The 21,758-nt window shown below is 31.8% G+C and overlaps 1 protein-coding gene across 4 annotated transcripts in view; it reads left to right on the top strand.

The window, feature by feature from the left end:
* Positions 1-10,740, top strand: part of LOC101245038 (protein ESMERALDA 1-like) — a 28,900-nt gene extending 18,160 nt beyond the window's left edge. For 3 of the 4 annotated variants that reach the window (XM_019212890.3, XM_004235040.5, XM_069294974.1), the window contains 5 exons: positions 8,428-8,632; positions 8,738-8,905; positions 9,170-9,337; positions 9,414-9,604; positions 10,002-10,740. In XM_019212890.3, the coding sequence (XP_019068435.1) occupies positions 8,428-8,632; positions 8,738-8,905; positions 9,170-9,337; positions 9,414-9,604; positions 10,002-10,164 (895 nt within the window). In that variant the 3' untranslated portion in view covers positions 10,165-10,740. The remainder of the gene's footprint in view (positions 1-8,427; positions 8,633-8,737; positions 8,906-9,169; positions 9,338-9,413; positions 9,605-10,001) is intronic. The other variant, XR_003246000.2, reaches the window with a different exon arrangement.
* Positions 10,741-21,758: the final 11,018 nt, after the last annotated feature.

The following is a 21,758-nucleotide window of genomic DNA, read 5'->3' as shown; positions in this document are numbered from 1 at the left end:
TCATGAATACAACTCTTCTCATTTTCATACTCATTTACTCAAGACTTCGCTCAAATCTATAGTTCAATGCAAAAGACTTCTAAAAATGACTCAAAAGGACCTCTTGAACTTATATCTTAACTTTACTTTAATTTGAAATGTAAATTACGAGATGTGATTAGGATAAGTAGGATCTCTCAAGGATCAACAAGACTTTAAGAGTTAATATCAAGAAGAGAAAGAAGATACGATTCAAAGGATCATTGACGTGACGTGGAGGTCATTAAATTTTTGCTTGCAAAAAGTCTTTCAAGACAGAAGGCTCCGTATCCTCTCTGGACGCGGAGAGGGGGTGTTCGACTGAAGATGGAACTTTCAAGCGTCTCTGTGACGCGGAGCTGGACGCAAATATTTGACCGTCTTTTTTTTCTTCTTCACCCAAACTCACTTTAATTCATAAACCCAATGCAATTTCATTGAAATCTCACTCTAATTCTACAAAAAGCACCACTCATTCGCAAGACCCTTACCTCAAGAACTCAAAACATCCATTTGTTAAAGAATAGAAGCTAAAACTTTAGAACTTCTCAAGAATCTCAAAACAAAAGATTTCAAGAACGAATTCACGAATGAAATTTCATTATTGGCATGAGGGCAAACAAACCCAACACTATGAGAAGCTTACATACCTGGAGGAATAATGTTCTTGAAGAAAATTGAAGGAATATCTTGGATGAACCCTAGCCTTAGTGTTTCTTGAAGTTCTTAAGGCTAGAAATTTAGGAGTGAATGAGAGGGTTTGGTTATGAAAGCTGATTCTCTACACGTTTAGGGTAATTTAGATGACTTCCTAAGGGTTTTAGGACTAAAATACCCTTAAAGAAATAAATAAAAAGAGTTGGAAGTTGGGATTTTTTCCAGCGGCCAGTGAGGTCTGTATTCACTCCGTAATGCAGAGCCATCGCGGAACTGCTGTCAGGTTAGAACGTCTAGTAAATCAGTCATAACTTTTTACTAAGAACTCTGATTGAGGCAAACTTGGTGGCATTGGAAAGAGGACCCGAAGACCTTAAATTTGATAGGTCATTGACTACCTAACTCTTTATGTGCTAAAAGATATGGTCGATTGAAGTTGACTCAAAACTAGAAACAGATGGGTGACTCAAACAACTTATTCTCTTTAGTCCTTTTTGAAACTCGAGGTGTTACACCTATTGGCTAATGCCCTTAATACCTAAGAAAATTTAGGATCACTTGGTACACAACGGAGAATGGTCCGATTCTTGACTTAGAAATTTTCAGGGTGTTAAACTTACAATGTATGTGACATAGAAAAAGCTGAAAAATAGGATGGACACTTCCATCTAATTTTCAAAATGCTTCCAGCTTAATACCAATGTATTTGAATTTAGCTAGTAAACTTGAATACAATCGATAAGATGATAAATGAAAGCATATAGCAGTCGGTTAATATCAATGATGTTCATGTTATTGGCACAATAACCATGATGCTTCTAATCCTATTGGAATGAATAGTTATTGCAACATGATTGTCAGTAGTTGAGCTTTTGTGAAGACATCTTTTCAACTTCAGTTCATTCGAGCAATGCTCTACTAATAACACATAATTTTCATCCATTTATGATTTAATAACTATACTGAAATCAACTTTCGTGTAGAAAATTGAACTTTATAGCTGTAATATAAGCTACTGCATCTTTATTTTACTTGTCCTTTAAAAATGGTCTAGTTTATTGAAAACTTAGAAAGCAAATACTTCTAATGATATGAAGAACTTTTTAATTACAAAGGCAATGCCATTTATATCAATAATCTGACCACTAATATAGTACATAAATAATACAACTGAAGGTGAATTTTTCCCTCATCATAAATGGCAACGTTGAAGGTTTCTTTCAGTCCCAAAGGGGTCTCGGACAGGGAGATCCTATGTCTCCATTTCTATTCTTAATAGCCATGGAGGGACTGAATCATATGTTCAGGAAGGCAAAGACAAATGGATGAGGAGAGGTTTTAGTGCACAGGCAGGGAGAGGGGAGGAACTGGAGAGATCACACACTTATTTTATGCTGATGATGCTCGTATATTCTGTGAGGCAGAGGAGACGAATATATACATTTAAGAGCTATACTCTCTATATTTCAGGGTATTTCAGGCCTCCATGTCATCTGGTTGAAGAGTCATCTCTTCCCTATCAATAATGTTGACAATATGTTTGGGCTAGCTGAAGCATTGGGTAGCCTAGTAGATGCACTACCAACAAAATACCTGGGGACTGCCTTTGGGAGCAAAAAACAAAGAGCTCGAAGTGTTAAATGTGGTGTTGAAGAGACGTGAGAAACTAGACAGCACCTGCCTACTTACATGATGAACTTATGCCAGTCCCCAAGAACGTTGAGAAGAAAATTAAGACTAAGGAGAACTTTTCTATGTCAGGATAACAAGGAAATAGGAGGCTATAACCTGGTAAAGTGGGATACACTCACACTCAATAGAATCCGAGGACGCTTAGGTCTGAAGAACTTGAATCTCGAGAACAGTTGTCTACTTGAAAAATGGTTATGGAAATTCTGTACTGAAGACAGTGCCTTATGGAGAAGATTTATTGCAGGCAAATATGGTTTATTTAATCAATGGACAACTGAAGAGGTTTTTGGGCACTTTTGGATGCAGTGTTTGGATGACCATTAGAAGATTATGGCCACACTTCAGAGACAACATATACATAATACATCTTGTGCATAGTAATATTGCATGCAACATCTCAACCCTACGTGAATATCAAACAGATTTACCTCTTTTTACTTTGAATCTCCCAAAAGTGAGTAAATCAACACAAATATCTACCAAGGCATAGTTTATACTTGAATGGCAAAATGGAGTCAGGAGGACTCCTCCACATCATAAGGCATAAGATTGTACAAAAACATATTTACAACATCGATATTCTAATTATTATCCAAGCAAAAGTGTTCTTTATTTTTCGTCAAATTCTGAAAAATGGTAGGTCCAATTTGTCATTATAAATGGAATTCTAGTATCTTTAGGCGAGGAAACTGGTCCATTAGAATAAGATTTTGATACGTTATGAATGCCCAAGTTAGTAAAGATTATTTGCTACCATATTAGTCTCTTTAAGACAATGGCCTATAAAAAAATATTGAGTTATAGACTTATTCTTTTCCACTGGTGGATTACACTCTATATGTTGTCGTTGTAATCTCAAATTGCCACGTAAGTTTCTATATCAACATAGAGTTAAAATTCTATGTGAACATAGCTCTAATCAGTGTCATCAAAGGCGAAAAGCACAAAAAAGCTCTAAGGTCCATGGGGGCTTTGAGCACAAATAAAGTGTGGGCTTTAATGAAATAAGGCGCAAAGAGAGAAAAGAAAACAAATATATATGTTTAGTCCAAGACTAATAATTATAAACATGAATGACAGATATATTACCAAAGAAATTGAGAAAAAAATTATGGTTAAGTGAAATATCAATTATTTAGTTTTACTTCTTCATAAAAGGCTCATTGGCAAGGAAAGCTTGTCATAGAACCTTTGATGAGGACATTGAAGCTCACATAAAGCGAGGGGAAGCGCTCAACGCGTTTTGAGCCTCGCTTCAGGGCTTAAGCACGCCTTTGATAACACAGTCGTAATGATTTTGAATGCACCAATATAAGCCTAATATTATTTGTTCATGAGGTAATTGACTAGGTGAAACATTCTATAGAAGACATATTAATTCCTTCAAAGTTAGCATTACATGTGTCTTCATTATTTCTCATCATATCACAAAGGAAATTTGATAACGCCCAACTACAGCCCTTATAATTCAAAGTGTAGGCAGTTGCTAACAAGTATAAACCCGCTGGTGAGTTGGGGCCGATTCCACGATGAATGATACTGAAGAGAATCCAAATGTGAAGTATGGAAGTGCTCTAACTTCTTGTAGAATGGAATTAAATAACACATAACATAATGTAAATCGATAGGCTTCAATTATCAATATCAAGAGAGTTTAATTGTTAATGAGGACAACTAACGCGGGTTTTAACAAATAGAGAGGAGACCTAGAATTATGCACAATCGATTACTAATTTCGCTTGATGGATAATAACTAATCACTTTAAATTGTTGAATCTCAATGGGTAGGTTGTGTTGTAATTGTGACAACCATTTTTCAATCATATATATATAAAAGAGAAACTTAGGTCAACCTATATGGCGCCCCCACAAATCAGATGTCCCTTTTAAATTTATTTATTTCCGAAACTAGTCTTCCCCTTTCATGAAAAGTTGTGACTTTTATGGAAATTTGTGACTTTAATGAAGGGTTATGACTTTTACGAAAAGTTCGGACTTTTGCGAAAAGTTGCGACTTTTGTGAAGAGTTGCGATTCTTATGAAGAGTTGCGACTATCATGAAAAGTTTCAACTTTAATGAAGAGTTGCAACTTTTATGAAAATTTTTGACTTTTATGAAAGCTTGTGATCTTTACGAAGGGTTGCAACCTTTTCAAATAGTTGTAACCTTTCCGATAAGGCATAATAAACATTTGTGTTAGCTACCTTTTTTTGTCTATAAATAGAAAGATTTCCTCTCATTTTAAAATAACGAAAATTCTTAACCTTTCTTCTTCTTCTTCTTCTTCTTCTTCACAACTAAATATTTGTGTACTTTGTTCCTGTTGAGTAGCTCACTGACACTATTGCTTATGTTACAGATCTTGGTGTGTGTTTTTACTGTCATTAATTTATACTTATGTTATTAAGGATAAATGATAAAGATAAGTTACCCTTGTCTAAAAAAATGATGAGATAATAAGTTTCATTTTCTGTTACATTATTAATGTTTGTTACCGCGTAATCTTGTATATAAGATAATATAGTGCTTTAGTTTTATTGACTGATATATTTAAAGTATTATTTTATAAATTTTGTGATGTTAAATTCGTGCGTGAAGCGCGGGTAATTTTACTAGTTAGCTATTATGTTTCAAGCAAGTTCTTTCCAACCTTGACAAACTTAACAATGCAAAGCAACCCAAAGCCTTAATTTAACCCACTTTATCGGGTTGTAAAGATAAGAGCCAATACAACTATCAATCATAAACTCCACTCTAAACAACTTTCACAAGCAAGCATAGAGAGCTAAAGCTAGAACTAAATTTGCTATCTCAGTTCATAAATGAAAATGCGAGTAAATAACTGAACCCATTTCAAAGCAACATTAAATCAAACTATTAACAATTCCGAAAAGCTAATTTGTGTATTCGATTACATAGTCACAGCCCTAAGGGAAAGGGTTTAGCCAAGCATAACAAAAAAGCATGAAATAGTTACCAGAAAGATAATCCATAGGATTTTCAAAATCTCCAATGCTCATTCCAAAATTAAGACTAAAACTTTAAAACCTCAATATCTAAGTTCAAAACCCTCTCCAAGAATGTTCAGTACTGTAAAATATGTAAAATCTGGAAAAAATCTGTGTAAGATCCTCTTTTCTCTCTCCAAAAACCAATTTATATGTTGCCAAAAACTTCCAAAATGCCATGTCATGGCTCCATCGACTAGACTAATCATGACCTTTGGAATACTCGGCGACCCGCCGATGGGCAAGCTTCACCGCCAAACAACTGCTTCAGCTTTCGAATTCTTGACTTCTCAGTTGGTGAACCGATAGATGTTGCTGAATGGACTTGACTTCATTCTCCAATTGTTCTGATCATTTACGCGAGTTGGATCAAGCTCTCCGTTCCATTCGGCGCATCGCCAAGCTGCACTTTGGTTCGGCTGGATCTTTTGGCGAGTTAGAAGCTCACTTAGTGAGTCGCCGAGTGACTTTTGCGAGCTCCAGCCTTGCTTTTCTTCAGCTTTTCCAACTTTTTCGCTTCTTTGCACAGTGTAGTGTCCCTGCCTTGTTCTTAAGCCTCCATGGCTGCATATAAACAATTTAACATCAGTTATGAACTCAAAATAAGCATTGAGGACACTAATTGATTAAGCAACAACCCCTAAATGAGTTAAAATTCCCGACTCATCCAACATCATCACCCTAGCCATCGTTCTATAAGTTGATGCCTCGTGATGGTTCTGATTTTTAATCTAATACGACAAGAATGACAGGAAGTTTTTTCATACCTACCTTGGTTGCTACCTCACTCTACATAATAGGTGCTCCGGATCTTACTAATTATGAGTTCTACAACACATCAAATAAAAGGCCCCTGGATATTGAATTGTGGAATTACTATTAGTTTGAATTACACTACCCTCTAGACTCCACTCATTGGATTACAGTGGATCTGTTGTTTTTTTTTACGATCAATAGAGAGTTTATTGCATAGTTAACTCTTCATGAAAAATGAAATCTTGAATAGAAACTTCCTATGCCATATTTTTTTTTAAATAAACAAATTCTTATTGTTTCTTCTACAAAATTTTCTCCTGGCCCACCACATGTAAATTTACTATGTGACATCCTATTCTACAAGCCGAGATTTACTCAAATTAGCCATTGCAACTTAATATAACTATAATTTAACAAAAAAAAAACAAACAAATTTCTAGATTGATTACCTTGAATTGAGGAACAATACCTAAAACAATAGCTTTTGCTTAACCTTGTTATGTGAAATACAAATGAGTATTTGTGATACGTAGGTAAGTTTAAAATCAGCTACTTCCAAAGAAGATAAATTTGGCTACTTCATCATAAAAAAATCATTAATTCTAGCTACTAAATTTGATCTTTATTTCACTCCGCTAAGACAATACTCATTTAGAGTGGTGAAATAGAAAGTGAATAAGGAGATCTAAAAGAGGGAAAAGAGATGAGAGTCTATGTTTCTAGACATAGGTTTAATACGTTAGACATAGCATGTAACATACTATAATCAACCAACAGATTAAACTACTTACCTTGTGCATTGAATCAATATTGGAAGGGCTGCAATATTGAATCGTCCTTGTGAGTCAAATTGGTAGATTGGAAACATGGATGCTTTGCGTAACCCGATTCTGAGCTACCACGTATCAATTAGAGCTCACAGTTATGTTGGTGCAGAAAGAGGTCATTCCTAAGCTAAGTTGCCCGGACTCTTCACTTCGATGCCGCACCCATTTCGGATTCTCCAAAAATACACTATTTTTGGAGAATCCAACATGCACCCGTTGACATTTGTGAAGAGTCCGAGCAACATAGTTCCTATGTATTCTTGAAAGTTGAAGAAGGAGATTAGAAGGTTCTGCTTTGGAGAATAGCCGAAGATTCTACTTCTGTTTTGGAGAAGAAAGGATGTTTCTAGGTCACGCGTGGAGTGAGCACAGTTAAAGAATTTTAATGAATAATGAAAAGGCAATTGACATTAGGCATTGGCCTATTGCTGAACATAGCTCTCACTGAACTTATTAATGAGTCGACATTAAAATTAATTCAAGAACTCAAGTAATAACACCAAATTACTAGAATATACCTCCACATTTCACAAATAGGTCCGATTTCCAAATAATGGACATGGAAGAAATTGACTAGAACGGAAACGAGTAGTGTTTTTTTTTTTGTGGCTGAAAATGAAAAAAAACAACAAAGCAATCAAATTGGACACGGACAGAAATCTGAATGACAGATTTTAAAATTTGAAAAACAATTCTAAAGCAAGTGGAATTACAACCATTATCTGTTTTAGCTAATTGTTTAATGTATCCTTCAACTTCAACAACCATGAAATTCGGCCACAAAAAATGAGAGTTTTAAAGAGAAGTTGAAAAGGCAATAAATAGTAAATAAAATAATGCAGAAGATGTAAAGTGAAAAAAAAAGGAATATTTAGGAGAAAAAAGAGAGGAGGATGCCTGTACTTGTATGACATTTGAAAGGATGAAGAAAAGTGAGTATTTCTTGATATTCTGAAAGCTCTATGAATGAAAGAGACGGCTTTAGTCGTAAGCAAGAGATAATGGATACTTGTAGGGTTATGATTGCAATTGGAATATTATCAAGTGAAATTAGTAAGTTCTCGATCATTCTTGGTTCACTCTTGAGAGGGTACTTGTTGATGTTTGGATCCATGATTAGAAGTTGGGGTTTGGAGATATTGGCGAAGAAGAAGAGGGAAGAGACAGATACAGAGAACAATCTGGAATGGGAAGGAAATAGGACTTCATGGTTTGCTAAAAAATCAGTCATACATGATTCAGTTTACCCTTGAATAATGAGTATATTTAAATGTTTGCCCTTGGTCGTCCGTCGTTCCAAGTTTCACCTTTCTAAATATAGTTTAGTTGTTACTCATGCACTACATTATTTAATTTGTATTTTACTAGATTCTGTCACATCTATTTCAAGCCTTGTTTGGGTGACCACCACTCCATTATTTCTCTTTTTTTTTTCTTTGATTGAATGTTTTGTTTGTGTTAAGTGCAGGATCATCAGGATATCCCCGTTTGCTAATCGTTTGTCATTCGATGCTCCTCCAGCAGTTCAGCGGCTTAGGTGTCTGGCAAACTATGAAGCCCTTAGATTTTCAAACCCCATTTTGAGTTTAGGACAAACATTGGTTGCAAGAATGAAAGAACGAAGTGCAAATAATAGTGGGAAGTATATATCTGTGCATCTTCGCTTTGAGGAGGTTAGTTTTCAAGTAGTGCAAACTGATGAGTATGCATACTTTATGTAGTTCATCTGATAGCAAAGACTTCCAAGGGTAATTTGTCTTGATCACTTTTTCGTGCAGGATATGGTTGCTTTCTCTTGTTGTATATATGATGGTGGAGATAAAGAAAAAATAGATATGGATGCTGCAAGAGAGAGAGGATGGAGGGGAAAATTCACAAAACGTGGTAAAGTGATTCATCCTGGAGCAATCAGGATCAATGGAAAGTGTCCCTTAACACCATTAGAGGTAATATTTTTTTGTCTCATTCGCTAGATATTCAGTTGACTTCCTTATTCTGTTTCCTATTGATAACTCAGTTGACTAAACTCTTCACATAGGGGGGAAGTTTGATATTCTACATAATTAGAGGAACATATGACTTGCATACTTATACTAGATTGTTCCAGCTTTAATCATTCTCCGATTAGCTCTTTCATTTCATGTGTCAAGCTTTCCTTTCCTTGGTGCCTCATCTTTTTGTGGCTAAGTTTCTTCCCACACTTCTGTTAGGTTGGATTGATGTTAAGAGGGATGGGGTTTGGTAAAAGCACATCCATTTATTTAGCTTCTGGAAAGATCTACGACTCTGAGCGCCACATGAAACCACTATTAGAGATGTTTCCACTTTTACAAACGAAGGAGATGCTAACATCCTACGAAGAACTCGCCCCATTTCAGGTCTAAATTGTTTGACTGCCTTCTCCCTGTGTTCAGTTTTACTTTTTTCTCAATTGACTCAAGTTATTGCTTCTAGAATTACTCTTCCAGGATGGCTGCTATAGACTATACTGTTTGTCTTCATAGTGAAGTATTTGTGACAACTCAAGGAGGAAATTTCCCCCACTTTTTGTTGGGTCATAGAAGATTCTTGTATGGTGGACACTCGAGGACAATTAGGCCAGACAAGAGGAAGTTAGCTTTGTTATATGATAACCCAAATATTGGGTAAGTCTTTGATATATTTCCATGATTCTTATTAAGATAATACTTGTCATTTGGACTGTCTATAAAGAAAATTGAATGTGTTTCTGAATTTCATTTGGGTTGTAAAAGAGTTTATTAGAGTATTAAAGCTCCTTGAGCAGGGAAACTGTAACTCTTGTAGTTTTTATTTGTTGATTCAATCGAAACACTACTGTCAGTTGTTTTAGTTTGATTTTGAGAGATACAGTTTCCATTTAATCGCTTTGGTTTGCTCTGTGTCCTCTCATTGAAAAGCTCATTTTGTTCTACATGCCGGATGCCAGTGAGTCACATTAGGCTGTTCTTTTTGTGGACAGCAGTCTTTGTTGCTGGTTTTATTTGATTTTGTTGACTTATTTACCCTTGCTGCTGTTTCTAGGTGGAAAAGCTTCAAGCGGCAAATGCTAAATGTACGAGCACATAGTGATTCAAAAGGAATTGAGATCAAAAGACCATCTGATTCTCTATATTCAGTCCCTTGCCCAGATTGCATGCGCCGCAGTAACAAGACGGAAGTTCTGAAATCATCCTTAGCGACATGATTCTGGGAATATATTCGGTGGTGTTTCAGTTCACATTGTCTGTATGGTTTTAAGCTCCTAACCTTGCCATTCTATGTTCACACACCCCCCCCACCCCACCCCACCCCCCCAACACTGGAGAAGGCCCCATACTGGATCCTAGAGCAAGCCTTGTTGAGAGATTTTCTTCAATTGCTCGTCAATTTTTGATTTTCTGGATACCAGTTAGAGTGACATTGTACATGATAATCCGAGTAAAGGAAAGAAATGATATTGATTGCTGGGTTTGATACTGGATACATATTAATTCAAGACTAGTTTTATGAGAAAGGATGTTGTATATTAGTTGAGAGGCTGTAGTATTAGAGTAACGCAACAGGATGAAATAGAGAAAAGGCGGGTTTTCCAATTTTTAATTTTGGATACCTTTCTTTGCAAACATTAGTCAAGTCTCTCTCTTGATATTTATCTCCACTTTTTGCGACATTTATGACCACCCCCACAACACCTTGAGATGAAATCTGTATATTAAAACAAAATCAATCTTGAATTTTCTTATTAGATGATTATTTATTTTTGCAAAAATGATTTGACATACTTCTGAATTTCATCATTTAGAGTAAATATATTTCTCGTTATGAACGTGATTTATATATATTGCTACTGTTATATAAATGAATCATATACGTCCTTCTTCTCTAACGAGAGTCAATTATTTTTATACAATATGGGTATATTCAATCTTCTTTACATGTATTTTTTTGGTTTAATTATTTGAGCGAATCCTTTTTTTAAAAATAATTACTTATATTAGATATACTCTTTAATTATTTATCATTTATAGCAATATAAAATAATATTATATATTTTATAATTATATTTCTCTCTCTCTTTCTCTTTTTTCTCTGCCAACTTTTTAATTATTCTCTCTCGTACTTTTCTTTTTGTTGCTCTTCCCCTCTTACTTTTTTTTTTCTGTTTTGCTTTCTTTTTGATGCGCACTCCCCCTCTTTCTGTTACTTTTTTCCTTCTATTTCTTTATTTACTTTCTTTTGTAGAGTAGTCAATAATTCGTAGAATGAATAAAATTAGTATCAATAATTAATTAATTAAATAACTTAATCGTAACAAATGAAGAGACATACTAAATTGAAAAATGAATTAAACTTGAATTAAAAATGTATTTCACACATTAAAATTGAATAAAAAATGTATTACACACAATGATCTATAGAATAAATTAAACATGTATTTAATAATGAATTCAATAAGTAATCCAATATTAATAAACAAATCAAAAAAATTGTAAAATAAATTAAATTGTTTTAAAATTGTATTACACAATATTAAAGTTGAATTAGAAGAGAGTTTAGAACGAATGAAAATTGTAACTAACAAAAGACAAGATAACGATCTATAAACTAAATTAAACTCATATTATCCATGAATAAAACTTATATCATATGTATCTTATAGATTATGTTTGCTTTTATCACTAAGATAACTAATTAATTAGACATGTAATCTTATTGGAGTAATTAATCTAGATAGTTACCCATGTTTGGGAAATTATATAAGAATATCACTTATGCATGTTTTAGGACTACAATATCAACCGATCTTACCTAATTTTATCAAATTATATTTGACATAAAATACATTATCTCTCTCTTATTAGGATGCCATGTCACATTATTTATTTATTTATTATTTAAAAAATATGCTTTAAACCTATTTAAATGTTATGTATATGTTTTTTTTTTTAAAAAACAATTGTTTTCTATTTATATTTTTTTGAAAATGTTTTGTTTTTAGATATATAAAGATAAATTTTAAAAATGAATGAAAAAAAGTATCCTATTTTTATAACTAATTACTAATGAACTGTTTAACTATTTTTTAAAAAAGTTTTTAAAAGTTTAATGATAATTATTATTTTTTGCTATAAGTTTTTTCATTTATTTTTTAAATAATACTTATAGTTTTTTTATTGTGCACTTTTTCTTCTCCTACTTAGATAGATATTTCTACATTCCATCTTATTGGAGCATTCTCTAAAATCAGTGAAAGTATGATAAATATAAATAAAAATTACAATTTTTTTTTATAAAATAATTCAACTTTCAGCTTAAATTTTTTACCTTAAAAATTGAAATTTGAAGCATTTAAAAATATTTCATTTTTTCCCGTAATAGTCATAACTGTTTTTATATAAAAATAGTTCAACTTCATTTTTTCCTTTAAAATTGAAATTAGAGGCATTTAAAAATCATCAATTTTTTGCCGTTACAGTTTTTTCTAACAAAAGAACTTATATTTTCTATTTAAAATTCCTGTTTTTTTAATTGTATTTTTAGAACATATTTAAAATGCTTTTTGAAAAATTAAAATTCTTGAATATTTGTGGTGCTGACATGTGACACTTTTTACTTCTCCTATTATATATAGAGTATATATAACTTCTTTTTAAAAAAAAATAAAAATAGACAAACTCACATATTATACCCAGTAAAAAAAGTTACATTAAGACTGTCATATGAGCTCCTCTGATTCCTCAAGAAAATATGTGGCTTTCTCCGGTTCTTTAAAAGAATTAGAAAAATATTAGTAATAAATTTAAAAATGTGACATGACATCCTAGTAAGAGAGAAATAATGTATTTTCTTGTGTCAAGTATATTTTGAGGAAAATAGGCAAAGTTGGGTGATATTATCGTCCTAAAACAAACATAAGTGATATTCCTAGGTAATTTTCCAAACATGGGTGACTATCTAGGGAAATTACTCAATCTTATTGTAACAAATGAAGGAACATAATAAATTTTTAAATGAATTAAACTTGAAATAAAAAAATGTATTACACACATATCAAAGTTGAATTAGAAACGAATCAAACACGAATGCAAAATATAGCAAAAGAAAGAGCATTATGTGATTTGTAAATTGAATAAAACTTGTATCAATAATATATTAAAGACGTAATTCAATCATAACAAATCAATTAATAAACTGCAAAATGAATTAACTTGTATTAAAAGGTCCATACATGAATATTAAATTAAAGTTGAACTAAGCATAGATAAAAAAAAATGTAACTAACGAAACACAAGACAATGACCTATAGAGTGAATTAAACTTATACCAATAATGAATTAAACAAGTAATCTAGAAATAATAAATAATAAACTACAAAATGAATTAAATTTGCATTAATGGTGTATTACACAATATTAAAATTGAATTAGAAGAGAAAAATAATAATAAATGAAAAACGTAACTAATGAAAGATAAGACAATAATCTATATATGAACTAAACTTGTATTATTCACGAATAAAACATGTATTATGTGTCTTATAAATTATTTTAATTTGTATCACTAAGAACATGAGTGATGTTTGCAATGTGCATTACAACTGTATTACAAATGTGTTGATTTATTTTGGTTGAGATCACTAAAAAAGGATTGAAGTTTGTAGTATGTATTACAAATGTATTGCTCATGATTTTAATATAATTTTAATACAGTTATGAAATATATCTAATACAACATTAATACAATCGCGATACCATTCCATACAATTCACCTTTTTCGAGTTTCAATCTTATTTTTCTCCTAAAATCAATCATAAACTTAACCAAACACTCTAAAAATTGATATATAAACTCCAAACGATATTTCACTTATTTATAGGAACAACCTATCCAAACTAATCACAAATTCGTAAAATTGAATCTTTATAATGACCATCGATGACGAACTCTTTTTTCTATAATTTTAAAATTTTAAAATTCCTATTTGAGAACATGATATTGTACAATTTTCTATTTTTTCTATTCCTTTTCTTGTCGTGTTTTTGAATAAAAATAGTGAAATATGAGAAAATTAATTTAAAAATAACTATTTAAAAAAAGAAAGAAAAAGAATTATAAAAGAGAGGAGGAAGAGAGATTGAGATAGAAAGAAACAAGAGGAGAAAGAGAAAAAGGTTAGAGAAAGAGAGAAGGAAGATTAAATGTACAAATTTTCTAATTCTTAAATTTTTTTTATATTTAATTAAAAATTATATTGATATAAATCGTAAATTTTTTTATAATATAGTATATTTATGTGATTTATCTTCTTTTTTTTTTTTTTACTTTTTTGTTACAAAGACTAATTTAACTTTATTATTTTGATGATCAAATTCTTTATGTTCGCTAATTTTCTTGTATGATTTATTATAAATGCCCCATTTTTTTATAAATACAAGAAGTAAATTATAGTATAACCGAAAAAGATGTTTTAAATTATAATATAGTTATGAAAAAGTTACTTTTGAATCTTTTCTTTTAAAGAAAGACAAAAAAGAAAAATAAGAAACTCAAATAATGATAATAAAAAGGAAAAATTATGCGGAAAAGCAAACATATAGTAGTTAATAAGCTAATATAGTTATAGTTAGAATTAATTACATCCCGCAACTTGATTTTAGCTTTAATTACGTCAGTTGTCATCTTTAACACATGCGCACACACATGCGCGGGCACACACACGCACGCTCTTGCACACACACACACACACACACGCTCTTGCGCATGCTCACACACAATAATCTGACAGATATACATATACATTTCGTTTCTTTTCGCTCTTTGTCCTCTCGTCTCTCTCCTCCCTCTCTTAATTTCATTCTCCAGATATACAATACATATGTATACTAGTTACATATATATAATTATTTGACAGATATACATATATAATTCGACATATATACATATACAATTCGTCTTTCTCCACTCTTTGCCCTTTCTTGCTCGCTTCTCTCCTCCCTCTCCAATCTCGCTCGCTACTTTTGTTACATACTAAAAATTAAATAGGACAAGATAGAGCTTCACATGAGTTCCTTGAGTTAATAACTTGTTAAAATAATGAAATTCAACCTTTGAAGTCAGTTTCAAAGAGTTTCCTAGTCAAACGTCAAAGGACGACCAAGATGTCCGAAAACTACTTCTATGTGCTAGTGTGTCCTTATATGCTCTATGTGTTTTTATGTGTCGTTTAGAGTCTAACATCAGTGGAGGTGACTCTAGTGTCTTAATAATTGAGTTTACGGTCAAAACATGTGGGCACGACTCCTCAAGGACCAACAAAAAGGTCTTTGAGGAGAACCCAAGCCTTGGGAAAGTGGGTTGCCAAGGCAGCGTGCAGGCAGTCGGTTTTTGAGGCCCATATCGCGTCGCGTCTCCAACACTTAAAAGGAAAAAAGTTTCATTGCGATGCGGGATTTTCACAAACCGTTCTGCCTCAAATTAAATTCTAGAAGCAATAATTGGAAGTGTTTCCGCGATGCGCAACCACGTCTCAGATTTGGTCGCGTCATTTTAAAGTCAAGTTAGACTTAATTAAAGAAGTACAAATTGTGTAGGGGTGTTTTGGGTACTTTGGAAATTTATTATAAATTTTTTTAGTCACTTTTACTCCACTTCATCAATCAAAACAAAACCCTCAAGTTGAAAACCAAAATCTCTTCATTATCTCTCTCCAAAACCTGTATTGATAAACATTGAAGCTCAAGGTCAATTCTTCAATTTTTCAATCCTAATTTTCATGGGCTCTTTACGAATAAGGTATGATGATTTCATACTTGATTCTTCTATCATTTAAGTAGCCAATTCAAAGGCTTTTCAAAGGAAATCAAAAATCCTAAAATTCCTATTCGAATTCTAATCATGGGTTCTTGCATTAAAATGTTTAAATAGATGAATTATGATATTTTCAATATTAATTGATGGTTTTATGATAAAAATTCATAGATCCATGATCATCCTAATTCTCTGAATTAGCTTATGAAGTTGATTTCATGAATGTGATTGAATATTGTTAGAATTGTGTTTATACTATGTTGTATTATGGTTATCTATCATTATTGCCCAATTATGACGAATTGTTGGAGAATTGAGAAAAAGTGATCATGACTTGGATGAAGGGTAAAATACCTAATTGTTCTAAGTCTTATTGAATTGATCTTGTGTGGTATGGTCCACTTATGGTGGTGTTGTTTAGCTTATGTATATGAAGATGTATGTGTATTGTGGTTATGACTTTCAAGGCATCGAATGTGAAGTAAAGTAATTTCATCATGCTTATGTATAGAGATGTGATATGAAGTTATGCATGTGAGTCTTGAAGATAGTATGAATAATTGAAGTATGATGTGAATGAGAAGTATGATTGTGTGTGGATGAATGAAGTATGATCATGTTTAGATTACAATGTCTTGAATGATAGTGGTTATGTAATACTTTATCACATGTACACACACAATGAGTGAATGAATCTAATGAAAATGTAATGAATGTGAGTCTATTGAAAGGTTTTCTCAATAGAACTCCAATAAATGAACGGGGAAGGGGGGGGGGGGGGGGAGAGGGTGAACACCCTTCGTGAGTAGAGATATAGTGTCTATTAACAACATCAATATTTCTAAGAAATTTCAAAATGAATGATAGATTGGGATGAGTACTCTTCGTGAGTTGAGATGTAGTACTTACTCTTAATTCTTTAACCTATAGCTAATGAATATAATGAAAGTCAAAAACTCCGTGGCGATTAATTCTTAGCATCGAGATTATTTGAGAAAGGGGTGGATAATCTTCGTGAGTAGAGATGTAGTATCCAAAAGTAACCTCTTGAGATGTAGTACTTAGAAGCAATCTCCTTATCCCTTAACTATGCGCCCGCATAGGACTAGCCAGTGGTGATCTATGTAAAGGATAAAAGAATATCCCTACCTTAGCAAGTGGGGATCCCTCATCCGGTAAGGGTTAATGACCATATTCCATGTTAAGATCCATGGTCTATGTCAATTAAAGCTAGCACCCACAAATGAATATAATGAACTAGGTCTTCCTAAGTGTACTACTTAGGTTAGATGGTGGAATGATACACTCTCTATGCGTTGCACAAGTACACATTTGGAGGGAGTTTTGGTGTGTTCTTGTAATGTCAATGAATGATTGAGTTTCTATGTGATGTTAATGAAGTAAGCTGAATTTATGTCTAATGTTGATGAAGCATGTGAGTCTTATGTCTTATGTTAATGAAGGTTATGTGACTTGTTGAATGTGATATGCCTAGTCTAGGGTGGTTCCAAAGGAGCACTAAGTGGGAGTAGTAGGATGAAATGCTACTTTCATATTGTACTAGTGTAACTTGGAGTTATCCCAGGGGATGGTCTTTATGTGAAATTCTTAAATGCATGAATGTTTCCTCTAGTATCTCTAGGAATGAATGTTGTTCTGTTGAGTTGTGATGGAAAGGAAATATCCTTATCTTTGGTAGTCTTAAGGAACACTTAGGTGTGTTTGAAGAGGTTCTATGAGTGGTCTCTTCATGTCTTACCTAGGTTGGTCTTAGGATAACTTTGGATAGAGGGTCTAAATGGTTAATAAGTTACTTAATGAATATGGTATTATGTTGACAATTATGGCAGTATTACCTTGTATGATTAATGATTGACTTGTAATCTCTTTACACTTGGTTCATGAAGATTTGACAAAATAGCATGAAATGCATATTTCAACTAAAATGCCATTTTTAAAGCATGTTTTTGCATAATCACCATATTTAGTGCTTAATTTTACTAACTCCATATTCTTCTCTATTTCTACAAGTTTAGGTGGAAGGAAGTGAGGATCTTAGAGTTGAAGCTTGGGAAGTAGATTGTCTCTCAAGCTCTTGCTACGTCCTCATATGTTCGAGGATGTGGATGTTATTTCTAACTTTTTCTACTAAAGATTTTGTATTAGACATGAGTTTCTTTTCTATGTAAGGACCGTGACCCTATGAGAATAAGATGTGTCTAAGATGACTTGTGATGATGAGACTTAGTTCTTCTTTTTATTATAGAGTTTTCCTTGTTATTGTGAAAATTTTTAATTCCGCACTACTTTTCATACCTATGTGATGAGTAAAAGCTAAGAGGCTTGTATAAGACCTCCAAGAGGTCAAGTACGTCATGTAACTCCTAGGGGGTACTCCCGGGTCATTACAAGTTTTCTTCCCGTAATATATAGCTAAAAATTATAATTATCAAACTACAGGTATGGAGCGTAATTAAGCAATTTTTGCGTGACTATATGTGAAAGTCCCCCTATTAAAAAAAGTAAAAAAAACAATTTATGTATAAAAAAGATTAAAATATACCTTAGGGATCATAAATACCTAAGTCTGGTAGCGATGCCAGTAACGGACCTACTGGACTAACATTGACCAAAATCAGACTGGAACCGGGGTCCAATTGGCAGAAAAGGACCAGAACCGATAGTTTTGAAAAAATATGTGTATTCCGTCCCGAACCGGTAAACAAGATTACTGCTAATTTTTAAAAAATAAAATTTAATTATCAAAATTGAAACATTAGGAACACTAATCAATTATTAAAACATTTATAATTTTAAAGTTTAAAATTTAAATTAAAAGTTTATATTTGAACATTTAAAGTTTAAAATTTAAATGTCAACTTTAAAAGATTAAATTTCAAAATATAAAATTTTAATTCACACTTTAAAAGTTCAAGAATTCAAATTTCAAACTTTAAAAGTTAAAATTTTAAATTTCAACCTTTAATAGTTTAAATTTCAAACTTTAAAAGTTAAAAGTTCAAATATCAAACTTTAGAAGTTTAAAAGTTTATGTTTTATAACTTTTTCATTTGAAAATTTAAAATATAATTAAAAAAAATTTTGTATTAAAATTGAAGACAATAATAAAATTAAAAATTGAATAGCCTATAGTTTTACTAATATTAATAAAAGGGTACAATTTGAGTTATAAAATATTAGTAGAGTATTAGAGGACCTTAATCTACACAACCACCTTCTTGGAAGGATTTTGTTTAATTAGACCTTGAATTATCATACTCATGCTGATAGTTTATGCTACCAATTCTTTTCTTAAATCATTTAACATTTCTCTAATAATATGATCTGGAGTTGATTGATCGGCTAGTTCCTCCAATGCATCAATGTCGTTGTCACTAAAATCTTGCATCATTTCATAAAATATCATTTTCAAATTTTGTAGGAAAACTTGGAAGCCCATAACTCCTTCTCTCGCCATAATCTAATCTCTAAATAGTACTGATATTTTCGAGCTATCTGTTGCTAATGAATATCTATGCTCTCTAATTTGAAACTTTGTTGCACTAACAATACATTTCGAAGCTACTGAAGATGCTTGAATAGCTAACACATCTCGAACCATCGATTGAAGTTTTGGAAATCCCTTACTGCGATTGCTCTACCAATCTAGAAGATTAGTTAAACCTTGTGAATGCTTAATAGTATCGTATTTTCATTAATATATGCATCAAAATCATTTTTATTATTATGATAAAGTTCACGATAATCATCGAACATATCATCAAGATCATCTTCATTATATCTACACCTAGAACTTTTCAACTCTTCATTACGTACTACATTTCTTCTATTAGAATTATACAAGTCATAAAATTTTCTAGCTTCAGTTTTTATACTATCATTAACTTCTTGACAACTAGGTGTTTCAAAATCTTGAATATCTATATTGAAATATATTTTTTTAACCATTCGTGATGCACCTACATTTTTGTAAAAATGAGTTTAACAAACAAGCGGTTAAATAAATTTGAGAAATTAAAAAATATTTTTAAAGTTTTTCTATCATCTTCTTAACATAATCTTTAAATCTTGTTTTATTTTTGAATTCACAAAATTCACTACAAATAGCACAAGTATTTGGTAAAACAAAGCAAATAGTTGGATTATAAAGTCCAGAAATTTATCTTGTAGCTAAAAAACTTTTAAGAATTCTATAAGTGCTTTTACATCATTCCAATCATTTGCATCAAGTCTATAGTTCACATTTGAATTATGAACATTCCAACCATTTGTAAGGTTTCTATATTCATAAACAACTTGAAGCATTTCAAATAGAGAATTTCATCAAGTATATTGATTTTTAAAATTTTGTAGGTGAAAGATTAAATTCTTGACAAAGATTTTCAGTTGTCTATGTCTAGACTTACTTTGACATTGAAAAATAAAATGACATACGATTTCACATCTTATGTAACCATCATTATACATTACTATAGCATCTCTAATAATCAAATTGTATATGTGTGCAATACAACTACTATGAAAACCATCAATATAAATAGGGCAAAGAGTCGATTTTAGTATTTCAACAACATATGTATTATTGAAGCATTATCTAAGGTGACGCTAATTATTTAATCGCAAATTTCATAGTTTTGTAAAACATCTACAATAATATTAGTTATTGTAACTACTGATTTTTTGCATCTCACAATATTTTTAACCTAAACTTTTTTTTTTGCATAATTCAATTTTTCATCAATGCAATGCGCAGTAATAGTGGAATAATAATTACCATTTAAACTACGATCCATATCAAAAGTAATAACTATTTTTACAAGTATTATAGTAAAATAAAAAGTGAAGATATTGAAATGTTGAGCTTGATAATCGAAGATAGCCTTCTTAATTGAGTTTCTTGTAAACCCTTTAAAATGTGGATTATGCATAATTTGAATATAATTAATAAAATTGGGATTTTCAGCAAAACTAAAAGGCAAGCCAATAACAATATTCATTTTATCTAATTTTCAAGATCTTTTTCTCTACTATATGTGTGTTGTTTACTAGGGCCAGAACATTAGAAGGATTTAATTGCGTTGACCATATTAGAGCACCCTACTTCTACAACCGCACTTGGAAGGGTGATACAATTCTTTTTAGTTTCTGCTACATCTTTAGCATGCAAAAATTGATTTTTACAACATTCCATTAAATAATTACTCAAAGCCCCGTCTTACCTTGTTTTTTCACAGTTTTATGATTCATTCTATGCTTATATTTATTACAAATAGCTTGTGTTTTATTTTCACTTTGAGTCATAAATTGTCGCACAACTGATTTTTAGCACGTTCTACCTTAGGCCTAGGTTGTACATGAGAAACAGGAATAGGACAACGAAAGGGACAAAATTAGGAGCGGGATTGAGAGCGGGACTAGGAGTGGGAGTTAGAATAATAGTCGTAGTTGGATTTATTTCTTCATAATCATAATCAAGAGTATCAATATCATCATTAACATTATGATGTTCTACTTCTTCATCAAAATTACCAAACCTTCTTTGTAAAGATTCATGATAAGGATCTAATCTAATTTTACTATCAATATTAAAAACAGTTTCATCAACATGCGTTAAAACTTTCGTATTTATTCTTGCTTGTGCAACTTATCTATTTTTAGATTTAAAAGAGTTACTAATTTTTTTTTCTTGGAATTTGAGGTAAATAAATTAGTGACCAAATCATATATAGTTGTTGTACCTTTGCCCACCTTTTATTAATCGAAATTCATATTAAAATATGAAAATGAGTAAATTATATATAATAAGAAAATGTAATGGAAGCAAATAAATAACTAAATAAGTAGACACTAAAGACTAATTACTCACTAAATAATAAAAATAATAATTAAATGCAAACAAATAAAGTAACTAACTGAAGAGTGAGTTGGAACGAATGTACAAAACGTCTGCCTAAAAAAGTAAACGTGTATG

The sequence above is a fragment of the Solanum lycopersicum genome, chromosome 3, assembly GCF_036512215.1.
Source record: "Solanum lycopersicum chromosome 3, SLM_r2.1".
NCBI lineage: Eukaryota > Viridiplantae > Streptophyta > Magnoliopsida > Solanales > Solanaceae > Solanum > Solanum lycopersicum.
The sequence above is the reverse complement of the archived record's forward strand: the minus strand, read 5'-3'. Positions and strand labels throughout refer to the sequence as shown.